Below are 27,775 nucleotides of genomic sequence, written 5' to 3'. Positions count from 1 at the left end.
ATAAATATATTATTTATATGTTATGTATACTATATAGTTTCATTTTACATGTTATATTAAAAAAAATATACACAGGTGATAGGTACAAATTTAATAAGATTTTAGTCTTATATTTTTACCCTATTTTAGTCAAGAATACATCAACACTCAATTCCTCCCTAGTAAATTCTTCACATACAATGTTTAATACATTTTTCATTAAATGTCCTTTATGTGGCTTGTAAGTCAAAATAAATAAGTAAATAAATAAATAAGCAATAAATTGCTCATTTATACCCAATTTCAATAAATATTAATTTAGCTTTATTTAGCCCTCACTTTGTTTTTCATATTTTTTAATAGTTTCAAAATCGATGGATTTATATTTTGTATAGGTAACCTACCCAATCAAACGACTGTCACATTATTTCATCCCTCATACGATGTTCGTTCTACTGTACTATCCAGCATCCAGTTAGTTACTTTGGCAGGACCGGCTCAAGGGAATATAGTGAACTAGGCAAAATCAAATTTTGCCACCCTTAACAGTAGAATATTATCAGTATTTTTAAAATGCCACCCTCTTACTAATGTGCAGCTTAAGTGCCGCCCTAGGCATGGCCCTATGTCGCCTACCCCTTGAACCGGGCCTGTACTTTGGTACACATTCCACGTTGGAGGAGGATATTGAACACACCACTGCACTACTGCAGTAAATCTTAGCCATAACATATATGCATATATTTATTACGAAACAAACTTAACCTTTGGTAAAAATGTATAATATGTAGAAATGTTTAATTTTTTAATTAATAATATTATGTTACACCAACTTGTTAAAAATTTTAAATTCTAGAATGAAAATACGAAAATACCTTCTAAAGTTATAAGTATATATACATATCATAGTAATACATTAAAAATATTACATCAATAAATTGGAAAAATTCATTAAATAATAATTTAAAGAAAATAAAGTTGAGTTTTTATTCAAGAAATTAGTGTTTTGATAATATTTTTCAAAACTTAACTAGGTAGGTACTTATTTAATATTTATAATATCTCAAATGGATAGAACTATTGATTCATCATATAAATATGAACATAATATATTGTATGCTTATAGATTAACTATATTATATAGCTTAGGCATGTACCTACTATGTGTCTATGTATAGTTATAATAGGCATTATATTATGTGTACATTATTTTAAAACATTAAAAACTTACTTGAGGAAATAGATATGAATATATTATGATAATGAATATCTAAATAAATAATTTTAATTGGAAGGTATTTTATAGAATTAAAAACTATTATATTCAATTATGTAATAATAATATGTACTCTATATTATTATTCGTGAATATTATACATAATTATTACATATAAATGACAATTAATGTCACTGCTTTCTGATTATTACTAAATTATTTTTATTACGACATTTCATACATTGTGTTGTTTGAAATCTCTATATGTATTTTAAGTTATATTGACTATTGGAAAATAGAAAATATTAATTATTAAATATTTAAATCAAATCCCAATCCCATACTGTCCATAGATAATATTGAAGTCAAATAATACTTACTAAAACGTACTACGTGACGTATTTATACAAATCAGTCAAGTAAATATTCGATTTAGCACAAAATACGCAATAACTAGGTACATCACAATAAACAATATCAATATATTGTTGATAAAATTTTATTATATCCAATAGGTAACTTACAATATTGTAAAAATTATATTTTAGAACCACTAATTAACTAACCAATCCATTATTATTATAGTTAAAAACATAATAATATAACATTAATTATAAACTTCGTAAATAAGAATTAATTGGTATTAGGAGCCAGGGGTATGATTGCTATTTGCAAATTGCTGTATAATATAATATTACATATTTATATATTATATTTTATTATAGTGGCAGGTAAAGGTAATACTAATACAATAATTACTAATTCCTTGTACATATAATTGTTTATTGGCAATTAGTAATTAGTAATTACCAACTTATACATAAATGTATTTCTCTTTCGAAACATAATATTGTCTAAAAAGGAACCAAAATAATGAACAATGATTATAGTAAGGTAAGGTATATAATTTTAACGAATTATCTATTCTTTATTCACTGTTGGTACGGTTGGTAGTAAGTTATAAAAGACATTTTAGTATTTTTACACCAAACCAGTGTTAATAATTAACAATTTATTATAACCTACTTTTTTATGAATCGTTTAAATTTTGAAATTAAATGACTATGTGTGTTTGTTTAGTATTGTATGTATATTATGCTTAATATTTATTAATATTTATTACTACAGCATTTTACAAGTACCAACATATATGTCATTATTGTAGACATTTATTAAAAATATTATACCATGTTATGTATATGTATATATGTATATATAGGGCATAGGCGTAGGTACTTTTGTCGGTGTTTAATATTTCAGAGTTCCGATTACAAAAACTCTACTAGCTAGTTACATTGTGTATAATATTTTATGTATTGAATGTATGCGAATAATAATAATAATATTAATAATAATAATAATGTATTATAATGTGTCATGATTTATGCTTAAGACATCAAGACACGTCGTACGTTGTATAATTAATAACGCGTTCTATAAATAAAAAAATAATATTAAGTCCATAGCAGATGGATAATATAAATTGTAATATCACAAATCACAATAGGTCGCGCGCACCAGTGATAAGCCGAATGCAATAAAATGTATTGTCCCGACTCGCAGACGCAGAGATAAAACAATAATAATAATGACGATTAAAACCGATTGATGGTAATTATTTATTATAAATACCTATACCTACATTATTTGTAATAAATCGTAGTACAAATATTTCGCCCATCGTAATGATATCACGATTTCGAATAGACGAATACAATAATCGCGAATCGCGGTATTTATTATTTCACAGATCCACGGTGTCAGTGCCCGCGGGCGCGGAGTGAGTAATCAGAATTATATGTTATATAGGCATATGGCGCAGTGTTGTAGTTGTCTGAGACATCGGAGGGGCTGCCGTCCACCGCGCGTAATACTAATAATAATATTTTATTATATTGGCTTTCAGACTTATAGCTATACCGATCGTTCGCCGTCGCTCGTGACGTGCAGCTCCCGACGACGCGACCGCTCTGATTAGCGCGCGATAAATTATTAAAACAAACGACAGACGGGACTCGAGGAGGACGGTTCGCCAGTTATTAGTTTATTACCTACAACTATAATACACTCAATACAAAATCGTCGAATTCGCAGTGATACTATAGTTTATTGTTGTTACAATTTACAACCGTCGTATCATAAATGATGCGTAGGAGTGTAGGACGATCGACAGACTGATGGACAAATTGTACTTTGTCTCTAACAGTTTTACTTGCGAACCGACTTGGCGATGTTGGTTATTTTAAGCGTTAAAGTGTTCGAATATTTTTCAAACATAATAGTTTATAAAAATTTAAATTGAATGTCGGTCGTCACTCGTCGGTGAACTGAAAATATCAAATAATTACAAGGCGAAAAAAAAAATCTTCTTTTGTGCGGCCGGGAAATGCACGGACACAACCTTGGCGCCACTGTAGCCGACTCGCACTCGCACACACACGCGATAAAACTGGGCGTGTGTGCGTGAACGTAAACGCGATTGTTGGGAGTGTGTGCGTAATCGTCGTTTCATTGTGCTCTGCTGCTGCTTTTGCTGTCGCTGACTCGCTGTTGTTGTCGCTGTAAGTCTCATATGTTTACAATATCTAAGAAATTTTTTTCGGTCACTCAAGAGTAGTAGACGAGATTCGATATCCGTCGGCCCTAGTTGCGTTTTTTGTTATTTTTTTCTAAAATAATTTTTTTTATTTAATTTTTTTGGCATCCCCCTACAGCTGATCGATATCAAATATCAATATAATTTATCATCCCCCGGCGAACGGTACTTCAACGCCAAGGAGAGAAACTCTGAGTCGACATGTCTTTCACTGCTGACACCGCCAGTAACCGGTCATAGCGGTCGTCCGTATGCGCACAGTGGTCGCTCTGCAGTTGGCCATTCAACGAAGATGCGCGAGTTCAAAGTGGTCGTGCTGGGCTCGGGCGGCGTGGGCAAGAGTGCCTTGACCGTGCAGTTCGTGTCTGGCCGGTTCATGGAGAAGTACGACCCGACTATAGAGGACTTCTACAGGAAGGAGATCGAAGTCGACAGTTCGCCATGCGTGTTAGAAATACTCGACACCGCTGGCACCGAACAGTTTGCCAGTATGCGCGACTTGTACATAAAGAACGGACAGGGATTTGTTGTCGTGTACAGCCTAACTAACCATCAGACCTTCCAGGACATTAAACCCATGAAGGAGCTCATCACCAGGGTGAAGGGATCAGAGCGAGTGCCCATATTGCTGGTTGCAAACAAAATCGATTTAGAACATCAACGTGAGGTTCCAACGATTGAGGGAAACACTCTAGCCCAGATCTGGGGCTGTCCGTTTGTTGAGGCAAGTGCCAAGAACCGTACCAATGTTAATGAAGTGTTTGCAGAAATTGTGCGAGAAATGAATTTCAGCAATGACAAAGAGAAGAAGAGTTATTGTTGCTGTACAGTTCTATAAGCCATATTTTTTAGAATTTTGTGTTTTGTGTGCATCAATCAATGTCAAATGTTGCTGGTGATTTCAATTTTAATCAGGTAAAAATTTATTTGTTAAACAGCATCTAATATGAATCTTATTCTTAAATCTTAATGCACTTTGTTTTATAATTCCACTGTTTTCTGTAAACATTTTTCCCAAGCCATCAGGAATTTAAAGAGATTGACGTGTCTTGTTTACTTATTTGGAACATTCAGTATACAAAATACTATTTTTGTTTTGCAATAGGTATTTAGGTACCTGCAATAACTTGTGTTATCATAATTGTTAACATAATAATATATTATATGACTTCAATGTGTAACATAATCATAAAAATGTAAATTATTGATATTTGATTTAATTGATGATAAATTACTTGTTTTTATCAATGACTAAACATTAGGTATGTTGTTAGGTACTTTTAATAAATTTATTTCAATATCTAGTCATTGAAATACTTGAGTCATTTTAAAACATTTAGATTTAAATACTACCTGAAGTTGAATTACATGAATATGAATGAACTATGTGCCTAGCTTATGTAATTATTAGCAAGTTATAATATTTATTTCTAGTTAGAACTGAGAATTGTATAATAACAACATTGGCTAAACCATAATAAATATTTTCATATATATTCCCTATTTTTATTCATATTATGACATATTTTTAATGGATACCAGTGTTCATGATAATTTTAGAATTATTTTAGTATTCTTATATTATGTTCTTAAAGTATAAATTATAATGTTTGATTTAATAACATTATCAATACTTAGGTATAATTGTCAAGTTAATAAAAATAATAAATTTATAATATACTAATATATTAAATTATAATTTATTAGGTATTAGACCCAATCACATTATGTTATAAATAAAGAAAAGTCTACAATATTTTTTATAGACTTTTAAAGACTTTTAAACACAATTGTGTATAAGTATATATTTTACATAATCGGTATATTGTAATTTTGTGACTTATACAGAATTTAATGTGATTACAATTGTCCTTAAATACCTAAAATAAATATAATCTTTTTCTATATTATCATACATCTGATGCACTAATTGATTCAATTAATTTATTGTTGTAGGTATTTCGTAATTTTATATAGTTTTACATTTTTATTATGAACAACTTACAGGTTTTTCAAATTTCAATATGTTGAAATATTGAATGACTCAATAACTATAACATTGTGGAACTAGATAAAACTGTTAAGTACTCAGTTAAGGGCACAGAACACTGTAGTAGTAACTGTAAAATTATTTTGTCTTCTTGGTGGCAGTAAATCAGTAAAATTGTGTCCTGACTCATTTAACCGCAACGTCACCGCCTTTGTTGCAGTGTGTTGGGACCTTAACCTTCATTTTTGTTCAAAATTCTTGTAAAATAAAAGTCATGTAGGATATTAGATAGTTATCTTCTACCTACTCATATTTCTTATTTATTTCATACAATTTTTATCAATTATAATATAGTGAAACCTCCCCTAACGGACACCTCCGATTAAACATTTCAGTGACTGAGAGTATACGGTCTTCATAGGTTTTACTGTATATAGTATTATAGTAATATATTACTTACTATCATATTGTACTATTGTATTCAGTATTTGGTTATACAACAACTAATATTATAATTCAATTTGTATTTGTTCGAGTTGTAAATCTTTATGTTTTTTACTGTTATCATGTTGTATAACAATAATTGCACAATAGTCAAGTTATAAAAATCACTAAGCAATAGGTACATAATATCAGTAAGCAATTTTAAATTGTATTAACAATCCACAGTTTAAGAATATACATTCATCACCTTGTTCAGACTCAAAAAATATTCTAGAGAACTAATACAAATCGAAGAATTTTAATGCATATTTGTTATATTCAAATTCATATGTTGAAAAAATTGTTGTGTTGTTAATTTTCAATTAAGTATACGTGAACAGTTAAACAACTGATTTTGGATATTATCTTACATAATATTATTTAATAATCATAATAGCTTATTTATTTTGAAGAAAAAATATTAAATATAAACTTTTAATATTCCTGCACACCTTCTTTAAATTGCACTTGTATTGGATGTGAAGTTCTCAAATTTCATCATATTAAGTTGTGTCAAAAAATGTTTTTCAATCACCTATATAATATCAATAAGTGCACAAACCGCAGTCTTATAAATTAATTATTGTGATAAAAAAAAAGTATCAGTTAACATTGTCGTTGTTATGATTTGGTGAATTGCGTTATTATTAAATCGTATTTGAATCGTTCGGTAGGCGCTTAAAAAAGGTGTGATTAAAAACTTATTTTTTTCAACGAAAACAAAATTTTAATGACGTTCGCGTTGTATACATTAACATTGTCGTATTGTAGTAAGCTGTGACTCATTGAAGCCCCTTATATTCTTTCTAATTGGCTTCCTAGAGTTAACGTACGTTTTATTAAGTTATTCTAGTTTGTGCACAGGACAATAATATTATGACGTTGGTTTATTGGAATATATTTACACAATCGTGTAATGGCTAATGTTCTAAACGACGAAATAAACCACCTCTCGTACGTTCCGTAATATTTAGTTAACTATGTTGATAACTACGTAGAGTTTAGTAGGGACAGCTGTAATATTTATACACTATGTTTAAGAGAATCTGATATACATGGTCGAATTAATTAATATAACATTATGAACTATAATCTATCACATAATAATATAACATACGTCATACATACGTATGTCTGACGTTAATTATTGACTAATAATAATAATTATTTTAAGTGTCAAAGATTTGTATACAAGAATGTCTATAAGAAGAAAAAATTGGTGGCAAAAATGTCGTACGTTTAATTTTTTGTGGCACTCCCCCTCCTTGTCTTCTTTTATTCGATAAATGACAAAAGAAACCAACCAATAGGTATTAATAATAACAACCGACCATGTACCTTCGTCGAGTCCGTACTTGCATAATATATATTATATTATTGTTATAAACCCTATTGATGGGACTGAAGGATTGGTTGAAGGGTATTATAGTAGTATTAAGAAAGAGAACACAATCAGTTTTTGTCAGTTTGTTGTTTAGTTATCGTTAACCGTATCCATAATAATAATATGTGACGTTCCTAGTTTTATAACGCCGTTTATGCGTGAGTCAGTTTGCTGTTGTCGCTTACTGGCATTCAGAAGATTTTCTTTATCATAATTCATGATATTATATTTTTGTTTGTATTCAAATAATATTATAATATCAGTAATCATTTGCGCCATTGTTCGGTAAATTTATCCGTTATACTACCACGAATTTTTTCGTTTATACGAAAACAGGATGTGTTCCGTGAAACCATTATTAAATGTCCGCATGTGGGAATTTTAAAAAGCAATTATAATATTCGTCCTTATCTATACACTGATTTTACTCGTTACGATATACGTGACCGTAATAATAGTGATGGTGACGGTGACCATTGACATTTGACACAAGGTCGCGATATATCGTTTATGCGTATTATTATATAATTTATATTATTTATTACTATTCTATCATCTGTCGTTATTGTTGTTTACAAATCGAAGTAATAACGTAATGAGTTAACGACTAACTAAGAAATAACAGTATGAATCTATCAAAGGATTTTAGATATCATGACAATCGTGCGATTTTTACCGGGTCATAGGTAATAATGTTATTAAACTTGTTCTGCGATGACGATGTGTTACTCCGGAGAATTACTTATTACATACGCCTTTCTCTGTATCGCGTTCGACCCATTATGATTATGCAGTAGAGTAGTAGACAGTAGTGTTGTACCCGAGGTTGTACCTATCTTTTTTACATTTTACTTACAAAATACGAGTTGTTCACTTAATTTTGTTTGGGAGTCGGTCGATTGCTTACGATATCTACATATACAACGACGACAAGGGTCGTCGCCGCCGCTACGAGACATTCTCGTTTCGAAACTGTGTATAATAATAATATTATGTACCTACACCGCGGCAGTGTAGTATAGTGGTCCTAATAATAACACCGCTGCAGGACTCCCGTCGAGCGTGTATGTATGTGTACGACCGGGGAATATATTATATTATAATGTATTAGACATGTCGAATCGATGCCTGCGTAAACGTAATAATATTTCGAATATCCGGTGGTAAAAATGGCCTCCCCATGACCGGAGGGTCGTCTTTATCGTTGAACCCCTGTGTGTGGTGTAAAATGACTATCGGCAGTTAAATATCTGTTGATTTAATTACTTATCCAAACAACGATGTTGTTCTATTTGACGGATATTTATTTCGACGTCACGACCCTTTGGGTGTGAACCGCATCCCGATTAATTTATGGTATCCGAAATGGTGTGGTGTACATAGAGTATTGAGTATATAATAATAATATATTGGTATGCGTTTTCCGAACGAAATAATTGGCTTTTAGTGCGGGGGGTGGCGGCCGGAAGATCATTCCAAAAACGGCACATTGTTAGCTTATTAAAAAAAAAAAAAAATGAAACTATCACAATAACAATACGTCATGTTATACGGTATAAGTCACTTATACAGAGCGATTCTCTCTGAACAGTTGGTTCATAGTTTTTAAATTGTTATATTTGTTTGTCTTATCTAGAAATATCTCAATAATTAATCTATAATATTATAATAGACGAGACTTTTATCACTAGGCTAAAGTTGTCAATGGTTGAGTCTCGACATTCATGCTATCAGTTCTATTTAAAAATGTAATTACTAAATTACTCGTTATTATCATTATAACGTTTACAGCGTTTTATGTTTTAGAATTTTGGTTTTCATAAAAAATATCTGGTTTTCGATAATATTGCAATTTATTGAATAATTATTGTTTAGTAGACCATTGAGTTGAGGGAATCGCCCTGTATTGAGTATAATATTGCCGGGATGCGGGTGTGTTCGTGAGGTGTGTGTCATGGAGGAACCCATAAATAGAACTCGACCACCGTTGAAGATTAAATTAGGCCCGTCCCTCCATTAAACATTACGGAACATTTTTCTCCGGTGATTGATACGCAGTTCATACGCATGTCATATTATGTACTTATTGGACCTTATTATAGTACAATTGATATTTTATTCGGATACAATAAATACCCATCCCAATGTACAAACGACGTAAACGTATGTTATCGCCTTATTGGTATTTAAAACTGTTAGGCTCATGGTTCATTATTACTATTTTTTATGGCAAACTGCACGATTGCCACGATTTGGTGCGTTTTGAAAACTGTTTGGAATATTCTGTATTTTATTAATGTTAAGAACATAAATGTTCAATTTCGTGTCACATGTTTGTCGTATTTAATTATGTGTATGGGAGGAAAATATAACGATGTGGTACAGCCACAGGTTATGTGAACAATAATGACACCGTAATAATATATTACAATGTATTATATTATATTTTATTCAACAATACATATTTTCCCAACAACATATTGTGAAAATTATAAAACGTATCTGACATCTGTTAATATAACTACCTTTAAACTATAGTTTAGCATTTAATTATTTAATTTATAATTCTACGGAAATTTAATACCTCAATAGCTTATATAATAATATTATATCTAAATATCTAAATATGATTTAATAATTGTGTGAAGATTTAAATAAACGGTTATTTCTATGAATAAAAAGTTTTAGAACATAGGTATTTGAGTACTTCAAAAATATAAATAATTATTTATAAGTACTAATGTTAATTGGGTCTGAATTGATTTTTGACGTTAACCTTAGATAACCTCGCATCAAAATGTTTAACTTATTTATATCAAATTATCTTTAATAATTGTTTTAAATATTTAATGATTTTTCAGGACATAAAAATTAATTTTAGATTAATTATTGATGTACACTACATTGATTTAGGTACTTAATAATAATATAATATTATAATGATTCTTTGATAAATTATAATAGTTGATTCTCAATGATACCTTTTTGCCCTTTGAATCAATCATATTTTATTAGTTATTCCAATAGTTATTTTTATTGGTTCTGTTTCCTTTTCCTTTTGGATTTTATTTTTATACCATTTATAACTATTTTTACAATCTGAAATTGTAAGCTTTTTAAATTATAACACAAATGTTACAAATCAGTATACATTAAAATATATTAATAAACATATTTTGAAAAGATTATTAATTTTACAATTCGATGCACTTGGTTTAATATAAATATGTCATATTATCTATTATATTTTATCTTCGGAAATAATACATTTGTGCAATAATTGTATGTGTATGTGTATAAATTATAAACAATTTGAAATTACCTCCGCTAATAAAAATGTTTATTTTTATTTACAGAAATACGTCAAAATTCATATTCAATAGTATTGGTGTCAGGAACTTCTCACTACAATTATTTACATATCCAGCTTTAAAAAGGGTACGTTTTCTAAAGACTGTCGATGATATTGATAATATACATAATAATACAAATTATTAACAAATAGATTTTTTTATAAATCCACCTATCGCATGTGGCACAATACTGCAAGTGCCATTTAATGTTATAATATTATATAAAGATAGAATATGTTTTTTTTTTAAATTTAATTTTATTATTTAACTAGCGTTAAATGTTTTCTGTAATGTATACAATTTTTTTGTTATATCGAAATGCAGGTTTATTGATACAAAATGTTAAGGCAGGAATGAGATAATAACTTATAATATAATGTGTATTCCTGTATGTAATATAAAAGGGAATAGGCGGAGTAATAATAATAATAATAATATTAACGGCCTAATTATTGTATATTGTTTTTGAAACTTATTATTTTGTAACACATATTTTTTATACTTTTTATACTTAAAGACAAAAAATATATACAATAATATAATAGTCAATGGAACAATTTTAGATTAAGAGATAACGGAGTTTAAGTGTATTCATCCGTGTAAATAATAATTTATGGATCTAGGCATTTTTAACAATTTGTCTTGTTTTTGATTGATATATATTTTTTTTTTAGCGCATTAACATACTTTTAATCGATCAAGTGGTTTTGCAGAAAGCATTATGTACCGTTAATTTTTTTTTGCCTTTGTGATATTAATTTTATTTTTACGCCATTATTCCAGAACTAAATTGATATATGATATAACTATTTTGATTCGCTTCATCGATATAATAATATGCTAATGAGAAGCGATTTCAAAATGTTCCCGTGCGTCTGGCTTGCTTCACAATGGACCATAACATTGTGCGAAGTCAAGTACCAAAGATTAAGCCACATTAAAATATGTGATATTTTGATTCTTAAAGTTATTTTCTCCCCTTAGCTCTCTCTTTACTTTAAATAGTAGTATCTATAATGTCTTCTGCAATCTTCACACTATTATAATATTATTATACTTTATACCCCTTTTATTTTTCCTTAAAAAAATGTGAATACATTTTAAAATCATATTATTATTTAGTAATATTTTATTTTCCACAATGGTGCATACCTAATATTAATTTTTCATGTACTTGTGAATAGCCTGTTTTTTTTTTTTAATATATATTGTATTTAAATATAAATAATATAATATATAATAATATATAAATTATATTATACTAAACACGTGTCAATAAATTTTTGTGGTATGACACTTTCTTGATTCTACTTTATATATATGTATACATATAGAAATTTATAAATAATAAATTATACGTGTATATAATATATATATATATATATTATGTACATGAATAAAAAGATGTATAAATGAATAAAAACAAAAATAATTTGAAAACTCAAAGTGCGTATTGTATTTAATAAAAACTGTTCTAGTTTCATGTGGTATATTATTATAGCAACAGTTATTAATGTTCTGCAGTGAAAGTATGTGTGCGGTGGTATTAGTGGTTTTTCATGGATAACAATTTTTTGGAAGACCCAAGGAGTGATATTTAACAGACTAGAACGCAATTCAAATGTGTTGGATATTATAACAACACAATTAATATATTTACAGAATAGTAGCCTAATAGCTATACGTAGTGAGTCCCCATAATAAGTTTTTTTATTTTTTTTTATTTTTATAGAACCATCAGCATAAACTATTACAGTTCGACAATTACATAGTACTTATATTGACATTAACAAAAAATTATAAGTTTAAAACCCTTCTTTCGTAGAATGTAGTGACGCAGTCCATTGATTTACCTACGCCTTTGAAATGGTTAAAACTTTCATCATATTTTAATGTATTATGTTGACTTAATTAAGAAATATATTTTTCCTTACCTCGTCAATTGAACTTAACGACTCAAAATAACAAAAGTTATGACGAAAACAAATTGCAAGCTTTAAAAATGAACTTTACGTTTCAAAAGACGAACACATTTCAAGGTGGCGCGTTCAGGTAGTAGGCTGTATGAAACATAATTTGCACTGAGATCCAAAAAAGTGATTATACTGTTTCAAACAAACAAATTACTGTAAGCTACATATTATATTTAATAGCATATTCTACATAACATCAATAGATTCCTTGCTCAGTTTGCAATATAATATTTCTATTGTCCTATTATCCTATTATAATATAATGATATGTTGAATATTGTTGGGATATTATTTGGGTGATAATAAAATAATGGGTAATACTGTAGGTAATCCAATACCCGACTATATAATATAACCTGATATGTTTTAAATGAATAGATATGTAGTAATAATCATGACAAATTAGATAGGTATCATCACAGTATTTTGATACGCATCCTCCGCTCTTTACTTCGCCTTTATCGTAGTTCTCCACTTCTTATTGGCTGTCAATCATATAGATACATATTTAACATAGAACAAAATCAACCAATAAGAAGTGGATAACTACGATATAGGCCGGAGGTGAAGGAGATGTGCATCTACTGCGCAAAATTAGTACAACTGTGATGATACCTATCTAATTTGTCATGGTAATAATTATGATAAATACAATTTTTATAACTAATTCTTCAAAGCCTCACGTCTTCACGTTAAATAGTCGACGTGGACATTTTTTCAATAATTTCCAGCACTATTGTTACTAAAGTTGAACTTACCGAATTTTTTAATTTTCCCTAAAATTACTATTGTTAAATTATTACTGTGGATCCAAGAACAAAAAATAAAATTGTTTAAAATATAAAGAATGCTAATCATGCATTTAAATATTAATTAAAATTAAATTGTTATTACTTATTATTCAAATAAACGATAATATTTTATTGAAGTAGGTACTACAAAAAACTATTGTAGAATGCAGTTATTTATAAACAACTACTACAATTCTGGGTATAAACTTTTCTATTGAGTGTTAAGATATTATGAAATTGTATAAAGGAAGTTAACTGATTAATTTAGAGGAACTATTTTATAGTTACCCGTATCTAGTATTATTTATAGTCGATAACTATTACCTACTCCAACTATTACTCAATTACTCAATTACTAATTGACTCGATCTCTTTATTATATTACGTGGACATAATCTAAGTTTAAAATTTAGTAATCAATAGGTACGATAGTATCTAGAATTATTATTTTTATTTATTACACTATTGAGTATTGCCGCCTATTAATACATATTTTAAATTCGTTATTGCCTTGTTGGGTGGATTTTAATATTGTCTGAATATTTCTCGACTTTAAATATTGTGGAGATTGGTAGATACTTATTTTCTATAGACAATGATTTTGTAATTAGGTAGGTGTACGTATTTTAGTAAATGTTATGAACAAATTATGTAGGTATGTAGATATAGCGCCGCGGAAGTAATGCGAAAGCAATTCCCGCGGCGTCGTCGGTTCAAAAGGAAAAAAAAAATGGTACGTAGATACTATAATATGTTAATATGAACCGATATAGGTATTTCTAATTATCCGGACATTCGTTGAAATTACTAATTTTAGCACGCCTGTGAAAGCAACAAATACCATGTGTTTTTTCTGTTGACTGCGTTTATATATTGTATGAAGAACTTGAGAAATGTTCATAGTAGGACCGATAAGAAAAAGGAAATATTTTTGTTCTTGCAAGACGCAGGTACCTCGTTGTTGTATAAAACATTTGAAGAATAATATTGTAATTTGTTCTGCCAAAGTGCCAACTTCCTATTACGGCGAGTGTAAGTTAATATTTAGTGATTCCACTACCAGTTAAATATTACATCCCGAGCATAGACGTAACTAGACCTTAAAGTTGGGGGAGGCTTCAGCCCTAACATATTTAAAATAAGTAAAAAATGTGGGAGCTCCGTGTTTTTTAAAATAGAAAAATATAATTCATGCTTGTATAATGATTTAACTTATTAGTACCTACCAACAACTCCTATTTATAAATTTTTTATTGTTACAATAAGTAAATGTATAAAATAAATGTATAATAACAATTTTACTATATTGACAGCGATTGTCGTCCGATCGTCGTTACTCGTTAATCGTTATCACTTATCACCATTTATTTATAATCGTACGTCTTTTACGACTGTTTTTGTGTTTAGTTTATTGACAACTTCTTTGTATTTATGTAGTAAAAACTATACAACATGATACGTCTTACACAGGGTCATTACATACAATAATATAGTTTGATAACCTAAAAATATAAAATAAAAAAATAAAACGATATTTTAGATTAAAGTTTAAAAATGTAGCTACCTTTAGCGGGATTAGGAATTATGGCAGGGGGACTTAGCCCCCAAGTCCCCCTTATGATCCCGAGTGGAGCTACAAATCTATTAGTTTTACAATGATGTGTTTATTTTGTGTGTCATCACTTTTTGGAGCAGTAAAAATAAACTATAACTTTAGACTTTAACTTAGAGATAGTAGTCATTCCTACCAAAATAATAAGAAAAAGTAAATAACCTCTCTGCTGTATAGTAGGTCTCGAGTGTAACTCGTCAGTCGTCATTGAGAATGTCACTGTAGTAGTGTAGTGGATGTCTACTCTATAATAAGCCTTATAGCATCAGACTATTTCAAGTATAACTATTTAATTATTTAATTTCTTACGGAGGGCTCCCTCTCTTATAAGCCATAGGAGGCCACCAAGTTTCACATTACACCACTGAATAAATATTTGATAAAATAACTTCAGAAATATAGACTAACAGACGGTCTCCTGCTTCAACTCATAACCGTTTTTTGTACATGCAACACGTTGAAGTACACTCAACACCAACTATACAGCAGAGCGACTTCTCTGGTTTTATTTTTTGTTGATCATACAATATTAAGTTTCAAAAAGCGTCTTATGCGTATAATAATAAAATGTATACCTACTTTTAATTTACATGCTGTTGGTAGCCTGTTGGCAGCTAGTAGCCAGCTGTAGGTAGCTCGTAGCCTGTAGGTACACTTGAAGATACAATAAGCAAAATTATTCATTGTATTAAATATTAATACTACATAATATTAACGCTACTCTGGCCACTTAACTATACTCTATTAGTGTATTAATGTGTACTTACTTCTTTGTATATATGTACTTATATTATAACACCCGGTAGTTTGTCGCATGTGAAAATAATATAATTCTCAGGGTAATAAAACTTATAACTTATAACGTGTATAGTGCCTAACCATTTTATTGACCTTTTATCAATTTATTCTTTTGACGTAAAAACAGTGTTATAGCTAACTTGAGACAAGAAATAATACAAAACCTATATTTTTTCAATCTAAATTTGCAATATTTTAAAAGCAATATAAATTTGGTTATTATTTCATTTTAATTTCATATAACAAAATATTTAAATATGTATGTAAGTATTACCATAAATCATTATGTATATTTTTGGCTATTTTCTATAAGTACAAGTGTAAAAGTATAATATTATAATGTAGGGTGCAATGTATATATATATTCATAGTATAATTCGTGTTTCATTTATATCATAGTTAAAATTAGAGTATTACAAACAATCGTGACGAAATAATAAATATTATATTAGTAAATGGTCTGAGTTAGTATTTTTAATGGACAACGAAGTGCACGGGGTTAGCTAGTGAATAATAAAATATATTAAAATAATTTATTAATAATAAAGTATACCGCAGGTGGGTCATAACTTAGATGTTTTATTTTTAATTTAATAATTTTTGACATCCCATTTGTATACTTAATACTCTCGCGTTAAAAATCATTAAATCGGAACCCCAATCATCTCCTCATCAAAAGTCAAGTACCTGGGCCTCACATCCGACCAAAGACTAACCCAACCTCTCACATCAAATCCAAAAGGCTAACTTTAAATAACCGACTAAGAATGCTAAGAAATCTGCTTCATAATAATAAACACTCCTCTCTAAATGTCAAACTGCTCATCTATAAATCCCTGCTTAAACCTATCTGGCTCTACGGGATTCAGCTTTGGGGAAACGCAAAAAAGTCGAACCTATAAAATTCAAACGTTCCAAAATATCGCCATAAGGAAACTCGAATGCCCCTCCTTATGTATCAAACCTCTCACTCCACACAGATCTAAATCTAAAAACGCTTAACGAAGAAGCCAAGGCCTACTACAAACGATTTCACACCAAAACAAACTATCACAAAAATCCTCTAATCAAGAACCTAGCGTCTCTTACCATACCCGGAAACCCCCCAAGGCGCCTAAAGCGTAAGTGGTGCCGAGATCTTTTGATTAACTAACATGTGAACTCTCCTTTTGTAAGTGTCACCAATGAGTGGCTTCTTTCTTCAATTTTATCATGTCATACTTTACTCTGAGCCTATATGCTTGTTGTGTCATCTGGTACAGATTGTATATTACTTATTTAAAAAAAAAATAAAAAAAAAAATCATTAAATCAAATTATTATTATTTCCATTAGGTATACTCGCTTAGCGCGATGTTACTCTGCTGGTTAGATACCTACAACCTACTAATTTATTATAGTATCTAATATCTATATTGTATACTTGTATTGTTATTTGTTAATATAGATTATTATATCTACGTCCTACGTATTATATTTTATGTGCGTATATACTTATGTATTATGCTACTGTTTTATGCTCTCCGGTCTCGAACAATAAAATTATTTTTATTTTCTATTAGTTCTATACAATGCCGTGTATGGTTTTTTTTTATTATTAGCGAACGCCGAATAGAGAATGCACAAATACAAGTGCGCAGTCGCTATTTCACGTTTAGAATAGGACTAAATGTCTAGATGTAATGTATGTTATATGTATGCATATTATAATAGGTAGGAGCGCTATAAAATATATATATTTATATATATCGCCATATAGTACCTTTATATTATTATGTCCAGCCCAGCTCATTGTTATATATCGATTGGGAATCGAGCAATTAATTGTATAGTCGTGTCATTACGTGTTTTAGATACCCACCTAGTATATGATTTCAAAATTTCCAATTGAGTGAGGGGAGACACCTACAATATAAATAATTAGGTCACCGTGGATAGTATGGGACATGGGTTATATTATAACGGGCAATTTATGTATGATAAGAAATGAATATGTACAAATTGTGAAATTAAACGGCCGACTTACATGGCTTATTTTTTGTTCAACAGCTTTAAATATTATAATATAATATTATGTATAAAATATAGGTGCATATCGTTTAGAATAATAATAAATACAAATTGATGCTATTTTGACCAATGAGCGAGTTGCCTGCAATCGTCATTTATCTTCGTGCATTGTCCAAGTTTCTGCAGTGCAAAACCCTCGGTGACTTTATTATAAAAATACCCACCTGGCTACCTATAACCTAGTCGACGGCAGTAAAATCAAAAGTACTGAAAACCACTCAACGCCATTACAAGCACGTGTGCACCACGGCCCATAGTATCATTCGTTGTAACTTGTAATATATTTCATCAATAATTGTCTTTCAATCAGATGTAATAGGTCGCAATTAACTTTAATCCTACATTGTTGACGCACTAGTCAACAGCTCGCGATATACTTGGACGTGTTTTCGTTATAGTAATTATTACTGGCCTCAACGACCTGTCAAAACGCCATTTTGTAATTTACCGTCGTATACGATGGTCGAATAATAATTTTTTACAACACCTACAGAACTTTTATGCATTATGTTTTTTTTTTAAAGGTTTACTCGCCCTTAATACCTAGTCTTAAATCTGAACTGTTTCGATTTTGTTTTGCGATGACGTGTTTTTTCTATTGTTTACCGACTACCGGAAAGGAAGTACTTCAAAAACTTCGGATACACAAATTACCAACTTCCGAATTCCATCTATATTGTTGGTAATTGTAATAATTTTTCGCTTTTCTCAGTTGTGAATTCACTAATCGGGCAAAAATTGCCAACAAATCCCGTATTAAATTTTTAAATAATTTTAATTAGGTACCCGTACCTATATATATTATATTTTTAATTGTATGTACTTACATGAAATAATAATAATATGTTCTAGAAGATTTACAATTTAATTTCGATTACGACATTTCTAAACATTTCTTTAAGTTTACGATATTTGTTTTTTTAGATTTGTTTTTAAAGAATTCGTATTTTTTAAACAATAAGGGGGACGCAGCCGACCCGGGCTCGATCCTCGGTCATGGGCGGCATTTTTCTTCGGACAAATCACGGTGACTGGAGAACAAGTGCCGCCATCCCCCACCCGGGCATAGCAGATACCTACGGGTGCTCAAATCAAAAATTCTGCCAAAACTAACACACACGTGTTCCTCCCCCTACCGACTCAAAAACCTACAAAACAAAAATAGCTAATGGCCTTAATTGCCGGGCACAAGATCAATTAAAAAAAAAAAAATAATAATAAGTTAAAATACATGGTTACTTATATATCGATATATTTTAATTATTTTTATGAGCAATTTGAAAACGACTGTTTCAATAACAATATATTTTAACAACATTAAACTCTTACTTATATACCTACGCCGAATTCCTGCGCTCGTTTTTCGAATCCGATAGTTTATCATTTTCAACCAATAATATATTATATTTATACATAGGTAACTAGTGGGTACACCACTAATCACTATGTATAGATACATGATCATATAACAGATACCCGATATGAGAACATGACGTTACAGAAAATAATATTATTTAAACCATAAAATAAAGTTATCTTACATCAAACAAATAAATAAATGATTTATTTTTTAACAGAAAAAAATATTGGTCCCAATCACTTATATGCATTTATTAATAAATAATAAATAATACATCAAAAGTCTATGATTCTTCAATTTTTATTTCATTTTATTTTGTGTTAAAATTACCTATATAGTACCCCTCAAATTTCGTATACAAAATTAACTGTAAATTACTTATACAAAGTTACTCAATAACAATTTTATATGGAATAATATTAATGTAAAAAAACTCAGATGGTAAATTTTGTTTTGAAAAAGTTATTTAGTTTATGGTACGATGCTTGAGTACCTCTTAGACTTAAATCTCCTGATTTTAATGACCTGTAAACTCTCCCAGGTCTACTCCAGTACTACCTGATGGTTACATGTAAACTCTCCCGAGTCCTAAGTCTGCAATAACTTCGTTTATGCCCAATAATTGTATCATAATAATTTAATGTTTATAATAATGTGAACATACAAACTTTTAAAGTTTAATATACATATGGATTTTATTTAAGAAAATTAAAATTATTTAAACTATAGTAAAATAAATAGTAAAAATAATAATAATTTAAACTAATTTCAAATTAACTTAACATTTTAATTTAATTTTTACAATAATATGAAAATACAGATTTCATAAAACTTTGTGTGTCTATTTTTTGGTCTGTTCAGTCTATAATAATTTTTTGCGTCATAATTTTAATACGATTCGGCATAGTTTACATATTTCCTTCAAGCAATCATAATGTTAACCCAGGAGAGTTTATCATTGGTAGAGTTCACTAGTTTTAAAAATTAGGAGAGTTTACCACCACCTCTTAGAACTTTATCTGGGAACCATAAAACTTACTGATCATAGACCAGTGTGGTGTGGCCATCCTGCATGAATCCATCTCACAACTTTTATAGAAGACTACACGTATGAACGTACTTATAGTTTTTTTTAAACCAAATATTTTTAATAAATAATTTTTGTTGGAAGTATTTTTGAATAATGTTTCTTATCCAAATAATATATGTCTTTTGTGGCGTTGATGATATATTTTATAAACATGTGAACCCCACCGCTTTCAAAAATCAAAAGTCTGCATTTTCAATATGGTTGGACAATGGACATGGATCGTTTCACTGTTTTCACAGTGTTAAGGTTTTGGCGATTTCACGTTTTGTGTGGTGAATTGCACAGTGTCGTTGGAAGTTGGTGAGTTGTTAGGGTTGAATATATTGAATCTGAGTACTTTAATTATTATAAATATTTATTTATTTTTTTTTTTTTTAGCTAGAGAATTTTACAATCTGTAAAGTAATGGTTTACAATAAGCACAAGTGATTGAAGAATTAGTATAGAAAAGACAAAATAATATGGGTAATGTAACAAACAGGTTGAATAATTACAATTATTTACATTAATTCAGACGGGGGGTTTGAGTGAATCGACCATCCGTTGATGGGACTTCATGACATGTGGTATTATTATAAAATAAAGTATTAAAATCTTCTAAGAAATTGAAAAATCACAAGAATTTACACATGACCTCAGACCTAGGAAGAAAAGTGTTAATAAAACTCGATAAACGTTTTTATATCATATTTGGTATTTAGAAAAATGTAAACATTGTTTTTTGTATTCCATAATTTCAACTATACCTGACTTCGGTTTGCGGGACATGAAACTCGACTATTTGATCATCAATCTCCCGCAGACAGAATTCTAAAATATGTATAGGTTAGTGAGTAATGTAGGTAACTGAGTTATGGAGTGAGACCAGTTTTCACGGACACACAGTATATTATAACTAATATACATAATAAATATTATAATTTATATTGTTACTTAAGTTTTTATTTTCTTTATATGAGTTTATGTTCTTATGTCTTATATTTCATTATGACTGAAAAATTAGATTTATTATAATATTTACTTTAAGTCTTTAACATCCTTTTTTATTACTAATCTACTTATCCGTGATCCGTCAGTATGGAACTTATTAACTAGGTACCTATAACAACCTAAAATTGCTAGTCCACTAGAACTCAAACCCCATTGACCATTGCGTATAGGTACCTACAATTACAATATAAGTTACAATTATTATGGATAGGTAGATAATGTTTGAAGTCTGAAATATTTCACTATTTGATTAAAAATGTCATTAAAAAATTAATGATTTTATGGTTCGGTTGCAATCATCACTAATGGGTTATAAGTGATTGTTCTACCCAATATTATACATTTATAAAGGCGAAGACAAAATTTGTTAATGTACTTAAAAATAAAACTTATTTAAAAAATAAAAATAAATTGTATTAATATATTGAAATATTTTACGTATTTTAAATATTTTATGTAATTTTCAAACACTTATGATGGGTACTGATTTTAAATACTTTTTAGTTTGTACATGTAAATCTTATCCTTAAAATTTTTTAATTGTTTTATTTGTTCAGACGTTCAGTTGAACTTTATATATTTATTCATTGATTTAGATATTTATTGTCATGAAATGTGTATGAAATATATTACAAACTAAAAACATCAACAATAATAATATATAGGTACTATATTGTATAGCGTACCGAAATTCAGTGGCGTAGCCGGGGGGGGGGGGGGGGGGGGTGTTTTGGGTGTTAAAACAACCCACCATGGCCGTATTTATAACAAAAAAATCAATATAGGAATACAATCATTTGGTCGTGGTAAACTGTATTCTGTTATACCATATTCACACACTACCACGATTTTGTCAACTTTACAAAAGGTAGGTACAATAGGTATCTGTGGATAAATATGCGAGAAGTCGCGTTGCGCATACGCGTTTCGACCACCTAATTCGGTGACTCGTCGCTATATCGGCAACGTTTTTTGTATTGATTTAATACGCCGTGGCTCCATCCATATAGTATATGATCTAAGGGTGTCGTATTATTGCACTCGTGCAGATGATATTTACACTACACCATCATATGGAATTTGCGTTATCTACTGCAATGGTGATAATAATCATTATTATTCAATTATTTTATAATTACCTTGTGTTTACAGCACTATAAAATATGTCAATAATTGTTATCAATATAAATATTATCATTATAAAATAGTAGGTAAATACATATTATAATTTATAAAAACAATTTATTACTACATTGTAGTGAGGGTAAAATCCTTCACAAGTTACATTTTATTATAAAAAAAAAAAAAACACCCCTTAAAAAAATCCTGGTGACGCCATAGCCGAAATTCTTCTCTAAGATTATTAATTATCCTACATCAGTGACTTTAAATTGCTTACGGACTGGACATGGAAGGGATCACCTGATACACAAATGGAGACTGCATACTACCCATTCCTTTAGCTGTGGTCATGAATCATAAATTCTCACAAGGTAGTATACGAATGCTCGATCTGCGCATTCAAAGGCACTCTAAATGATATTCATACGGGCAATGGATATGCAGTCGAATGGATACAAAACCTGGAACATTAATTATTTTTTAGGTTCCATAAATCTATGAGCTTTTGCCTATTAGAGTTATTATGCAACGATTAGTATTTAATATTATTATCATAGTTCACTTAATTGTTTTTGTAATGCTTATTTTGTTTTATTATATTATTTATTAATATTTTTTTATCTATATATTAGGACTTTAAAACTTTGATTTATTTTATTTTGTTTCATTTTATTTTTAAGTTGATTCTCAATTTATTAATATATATATTTTTTAAATTTGTTTACTACAAAATTATGAATATTTATGTTGTCTTAAGACAAATTGCTCTAACTTGTCATAAGACATAATGTATGTTTATCCTACGTTATTTTTAACATTGTATAGTTATAATAAATACCTAGTAAAACAGTATTAACCATTGGATAATAATGTAAAAAAACAAATAATTGTTGGTCGTTGTAATAGACACCAACCATTTTGAGTACCTACTATTATATTTTGAAAATCTGTGATGCTGCGTTATTATTTATTAACGTATATTACTGTATTATTTATGTGTATCCTCTTCGTGGATTGAGGCTCGGATTGCAAAAACCAGTTGTTGTTCAACTTCAACAAAATTGTATACAACAGTTGTGGATCCTCGAAGTTTTATACATACATATATAGCAATTATAAATTAGAATCACACTGTAGTATCTTTCGTGTTCGTAGCCCATGGAAAAATCTCCAGAATGGCTGTCTATTCAACATCAATTGGAATAGACCAACAGTTTATAAGAACTTAAAAATTTGGTAGGTCGTTGGTAAGTATATTATATTATTAATGACACTATGGTAAAAAATATTATAAGTAGGTAGCTGTAATAATATTAAAGTCGTGACTATTATTTCAACTAAACACTTAAGAACAATCAACTACATTTTTAAATTTTTTACACTTGCCAAATGTATTTCAAATATTTAAGGTGGCCCGGATAGCTTATTTTATAATATGTATTGCAGTTCAATAAGTACTCTTACGTTTTTCACGTTCATATTCTCTATACATTTGTTTGGCATACTTATGTAGGTAGTATAGGTATGTGAAATATTTTTTGCATACATTATAATTATATATTATATATACCTATATAATATACGTATCACTTATGGTTATAATTTGTTCTCTCGTATTTCACAAATATAAATGAAGGGTTGCTTGAGTGCTTCATTGTTTAACACGTTAAATTCACAAGTTTAGGGTGCGTGTTGCTGATTTTGAGAATGACTACCCTTTTACAGTAACATGTATTGGAAGCACAATTTAATTTATATACTATATATGTATATAATGTACATGAATATGTATTTGTATATATATATATATTATGTGATATAATGTATAGACTCCGTCTAGTCAGCACTAACCACGGCCATTACATAAATTATCTAGTATCATACACATTTATGCTGATTTTTATTTTATAGGCTTTTGATGTAATTATATCTACATATTGACTGGTGTCGTCAGTAATATCTGAGAGAAAATAATATATTTATGGTTTTCGTTTAGCTATATTTTATCACTCTGGTTCGGGGACGGTAAACGAGAGCTTGTCTCTTTTTCAGTCTTTCCTGTTTGGTATAGGTAGAAATGAGGGGGTTCTGGGATTATAAGCCCCCAAGTATCAAATTAGCCCCGTAAATGTTTTTCATATTTTATGAAATAATTTGTTTTTTATTTATGATTGAATAGTTATTGAATATTGCTAGTTAATAGTTGTGATACATTATAACTAAAAGGAGTAATGAGGCGTAATAAAACATGGTTGAGAATTTCATTGGTTTTAAATCCATACAAAATATCTGTCTATATCCTAGCTATCCTCATATTGAAAAAAATTCGTCAAAAAGTATTAATAGCGACGAAGACGGTATTAAAAAAATATTTATAGATATAGACTCAAGGCTGGAGAAGTTAATGATTTTTTTTAACTCAGTTAAGTTAAGTTAATATGTACCAATAACAAAAAGTTAATTTAACTATAGGTTAACTCAGTTAAGTTAAAAGTTAATACACACTTTTTGTTAACTTTGTATTAAGTTAAAAAAAGTTAATTTGTTTATACAACGCTAGTGTACTTAATTTTTTTCCAACCCAAAACTAAATTATAGGATATATAGTGTTAATATTTCATACAGTATTTCCATATAAGTTAGATTCGAATGATATACATTTTCAACTTTAAACAATTTACGATACATATTTTTGACATGAAAACGAAATAGACTGAAATAGTGAAATATTATAAAATTAAAAACAAAATAAATTAACTTAACTTACTTCTTAAAATGAAAAATTAACTCGTTAATTTCGCGTTAATTAATAAATAAATTTAGTAAGTTAACAGTTGAGTTAATGAAAAGCCAAAAGTAACTAGTTAGGTAAGTTAAAAAGTTAAAATAAAATTAACTTTTTAACTTAACTTTAACTTTTTAACTCATTAATGCCCAGCCTTGGATATAGAACTAAAAAAAACTTTAAATACCTATAAATAGCTTAAATTAGTTTAAATATTTTTAACATTTCATTATATATAGAAAATGATAATTTAAGTACTAGTGAAATATTTCAATATTTTCTACGATAAAGTTTTTATGAATTACAACAAAATAAATAAATCATAATTTATTTACCTAACCAATGTCAGCATTTTAACAATCACTCACAACAAATTTATAATATGTATACTTACTTTTTATGTTACAAAAAAAAGAGTAATCTTTTATTATATTTTTGAGCCTTAGGTAGGTATTATATTTAAAATTGTAATCATTATTAACTACAAAATAATTTACACATTTTCATGGTTTTGATGAATTTTGCAAAGATATGATCTTTAAATTCTTATAGAAAAAATGTTTGATCTTTAAATTACAAATTTCGTCTAATTTACTACCATCTTCAATACTACCTCGAAGTTGAAGATTGATCCATTTTAAAAGTTATTCAGATACAAAAAAAACACCGATTGGCTATATACCTACAAATACAATAGTTACATTTATCTCTTCACTCAGAATCTAAAAAATATATCATCCAATTTAACTTTTTGTAAGTGCTACGTACTTCATTTTATATTTATCTACTTTCTTAACTAAATCCGTAGCTGCTTCAGGATTTTATAAAGTCAGTACATTTCAGGTACCAATAGTAAAATCCAATTTACTATTCCCAGTCATTTTTCCAAATAATCTATTCCGAGGCTTCTCGTATGAGTCCTGAACAGTATATAGTAGAATAAGTGATCAATAGTTATATTTTATGTTCAATTTTAGTGTACTTGCAGCTACAGTGAGATTATATTCATTATGAAATAGTTTATCATAGTTAATTTACAGGAGGGTTTTCGCTTGAACGAGGATTGAATCAGTTATTATTTTTAACTGTATTAATAATTTTAATTTATATATTAAATGAAAGGTGCTAGAAATTGGACTGGAATACGGTTCAAGATAATATACTAAAAATTAAACGACGTGTTTGTTCCGGCTAGCCATTGAGCTTTAAGTAGACTGTAATCGTTTAGTTATATTTGCAAGGTTCCAGTTGGAAGTAGGTAATAACTCGTTCTTGTAGAATCGTGAGTGTACTGCCTGTTTTAGTGATACACGCTCGTGGATGAATTCATGGTCTCAGCCAAAACGACCAATCTCAGACGACTTCGGGTCATTTCTGCACTACGTACCGATGCAACGGGTGAGATTATGACTTTCATCCGTGAGGAACTTTTAGTATCAACTGTGGAATGCTGGCAATGTTGATTTGTCACTACCTCCAGTAAGGCGGTACTCCTCAATATAAGTACATGCAAGGAGTGTCAATGTACCTGATGAGGGATGTTGTTTTGATCACATGTCATCCAAGTATATTTCCAGTGAACAGCTCAGCACCCTGCGTCAAGTCATACCTCCCGCCGGCTGAGCTGGCTTGATCCATCGCTGAGATTACCTAGCAGTCCTGTTCTGGTCGTACCGCGTTTGATGTGCTCGCAGTATCTCCTATACCATGCTGTTGGGTTAGGGTCCCCGATAACATCAATAAAGACACGAATGTTGGCGATGCCTGCAGCATTCCATGTGCGAGTGGCGGTATTGTATGCTACACTTCACTGTAGCAGATGGCATGTTGTTGAACCTGAACCCCCAAAAACAGGGCCCATCATTCTCTTTTACCCTGGTTTTCGGGAACAAAGCTGCCGCGTCTACTCAAACGCAGAGTGTGGTAGACGATACGTCGTTATTGTCTCCCAACGGTAGAAAAATTGGACCGAATCGTTTCAGGAGCCGGCCCAGGATTCAGATCAGGGAACAAGACAGCTTTCTACGGGAAGGCAAAAGCTTCTTATTCAGCTGAACACGTTCAGTCAACTAGTAGTAGTGACCCCACAACCAATGGCAATTTTTCCGGCCAATCTAAAAAAAAAAACAGTTATTCTGCCCAAATACGGGAACACTGTCACCAGCATGGCACAATGCGAATGCT

The 27,775-nt window shown here is 29.6% G+C and overlaps 1 protein-coding gene across 1 annotated transcript; it reads left to right on the top strand.

The window, feature by feature from the left end:
- Nucleotides 1-3,165: 3,165 nt before the first annotated feature.
- On the top strand, nt 3,166-12,480 carry LOC132943008 (ras-related protein Rap-2c). Its single transcript, XM_061011767.1, has 3 exons — nt 3,166-3,756; nt 3,910-4,706; nt 11,005-12,480. Exon 2 carries the CDS (start codon nt 4,084-4,086, stop codon nt 4,627-4,629), a length of 546 nt encoding a protein of 181 aa, XP_060867750.1. The 5' UTR covers nt 3,166-3,756; nt 3,910-4,083; the 3' UTR covers nt 4,630-4,706; nt 11,005-12,480.
- Nucleotides 12,481-27,775: the final 15,295 nt, after the last annotated feature.

The sequence above is a fragment of the Metopolophium dirhodum genome, chromosome 4 (genome assembly GCF_019925205.1).
Source record: "Metopolophium dirhodum isolate CAU chromosome 4, ASM1992520v1, whole genome shotgun sequence".
In the NCBI taxonomy this organism is placed as follows: domain Eukaryota; kingdom Metazoa; phylum Arthropoda; class Insecta; order Hemiptera; family Aphididae; genus Metopolophium; species Metopolophium dirhodum.
This window is presented reverse-complemented; position numbering and strand designations above follow the sequence as displayed.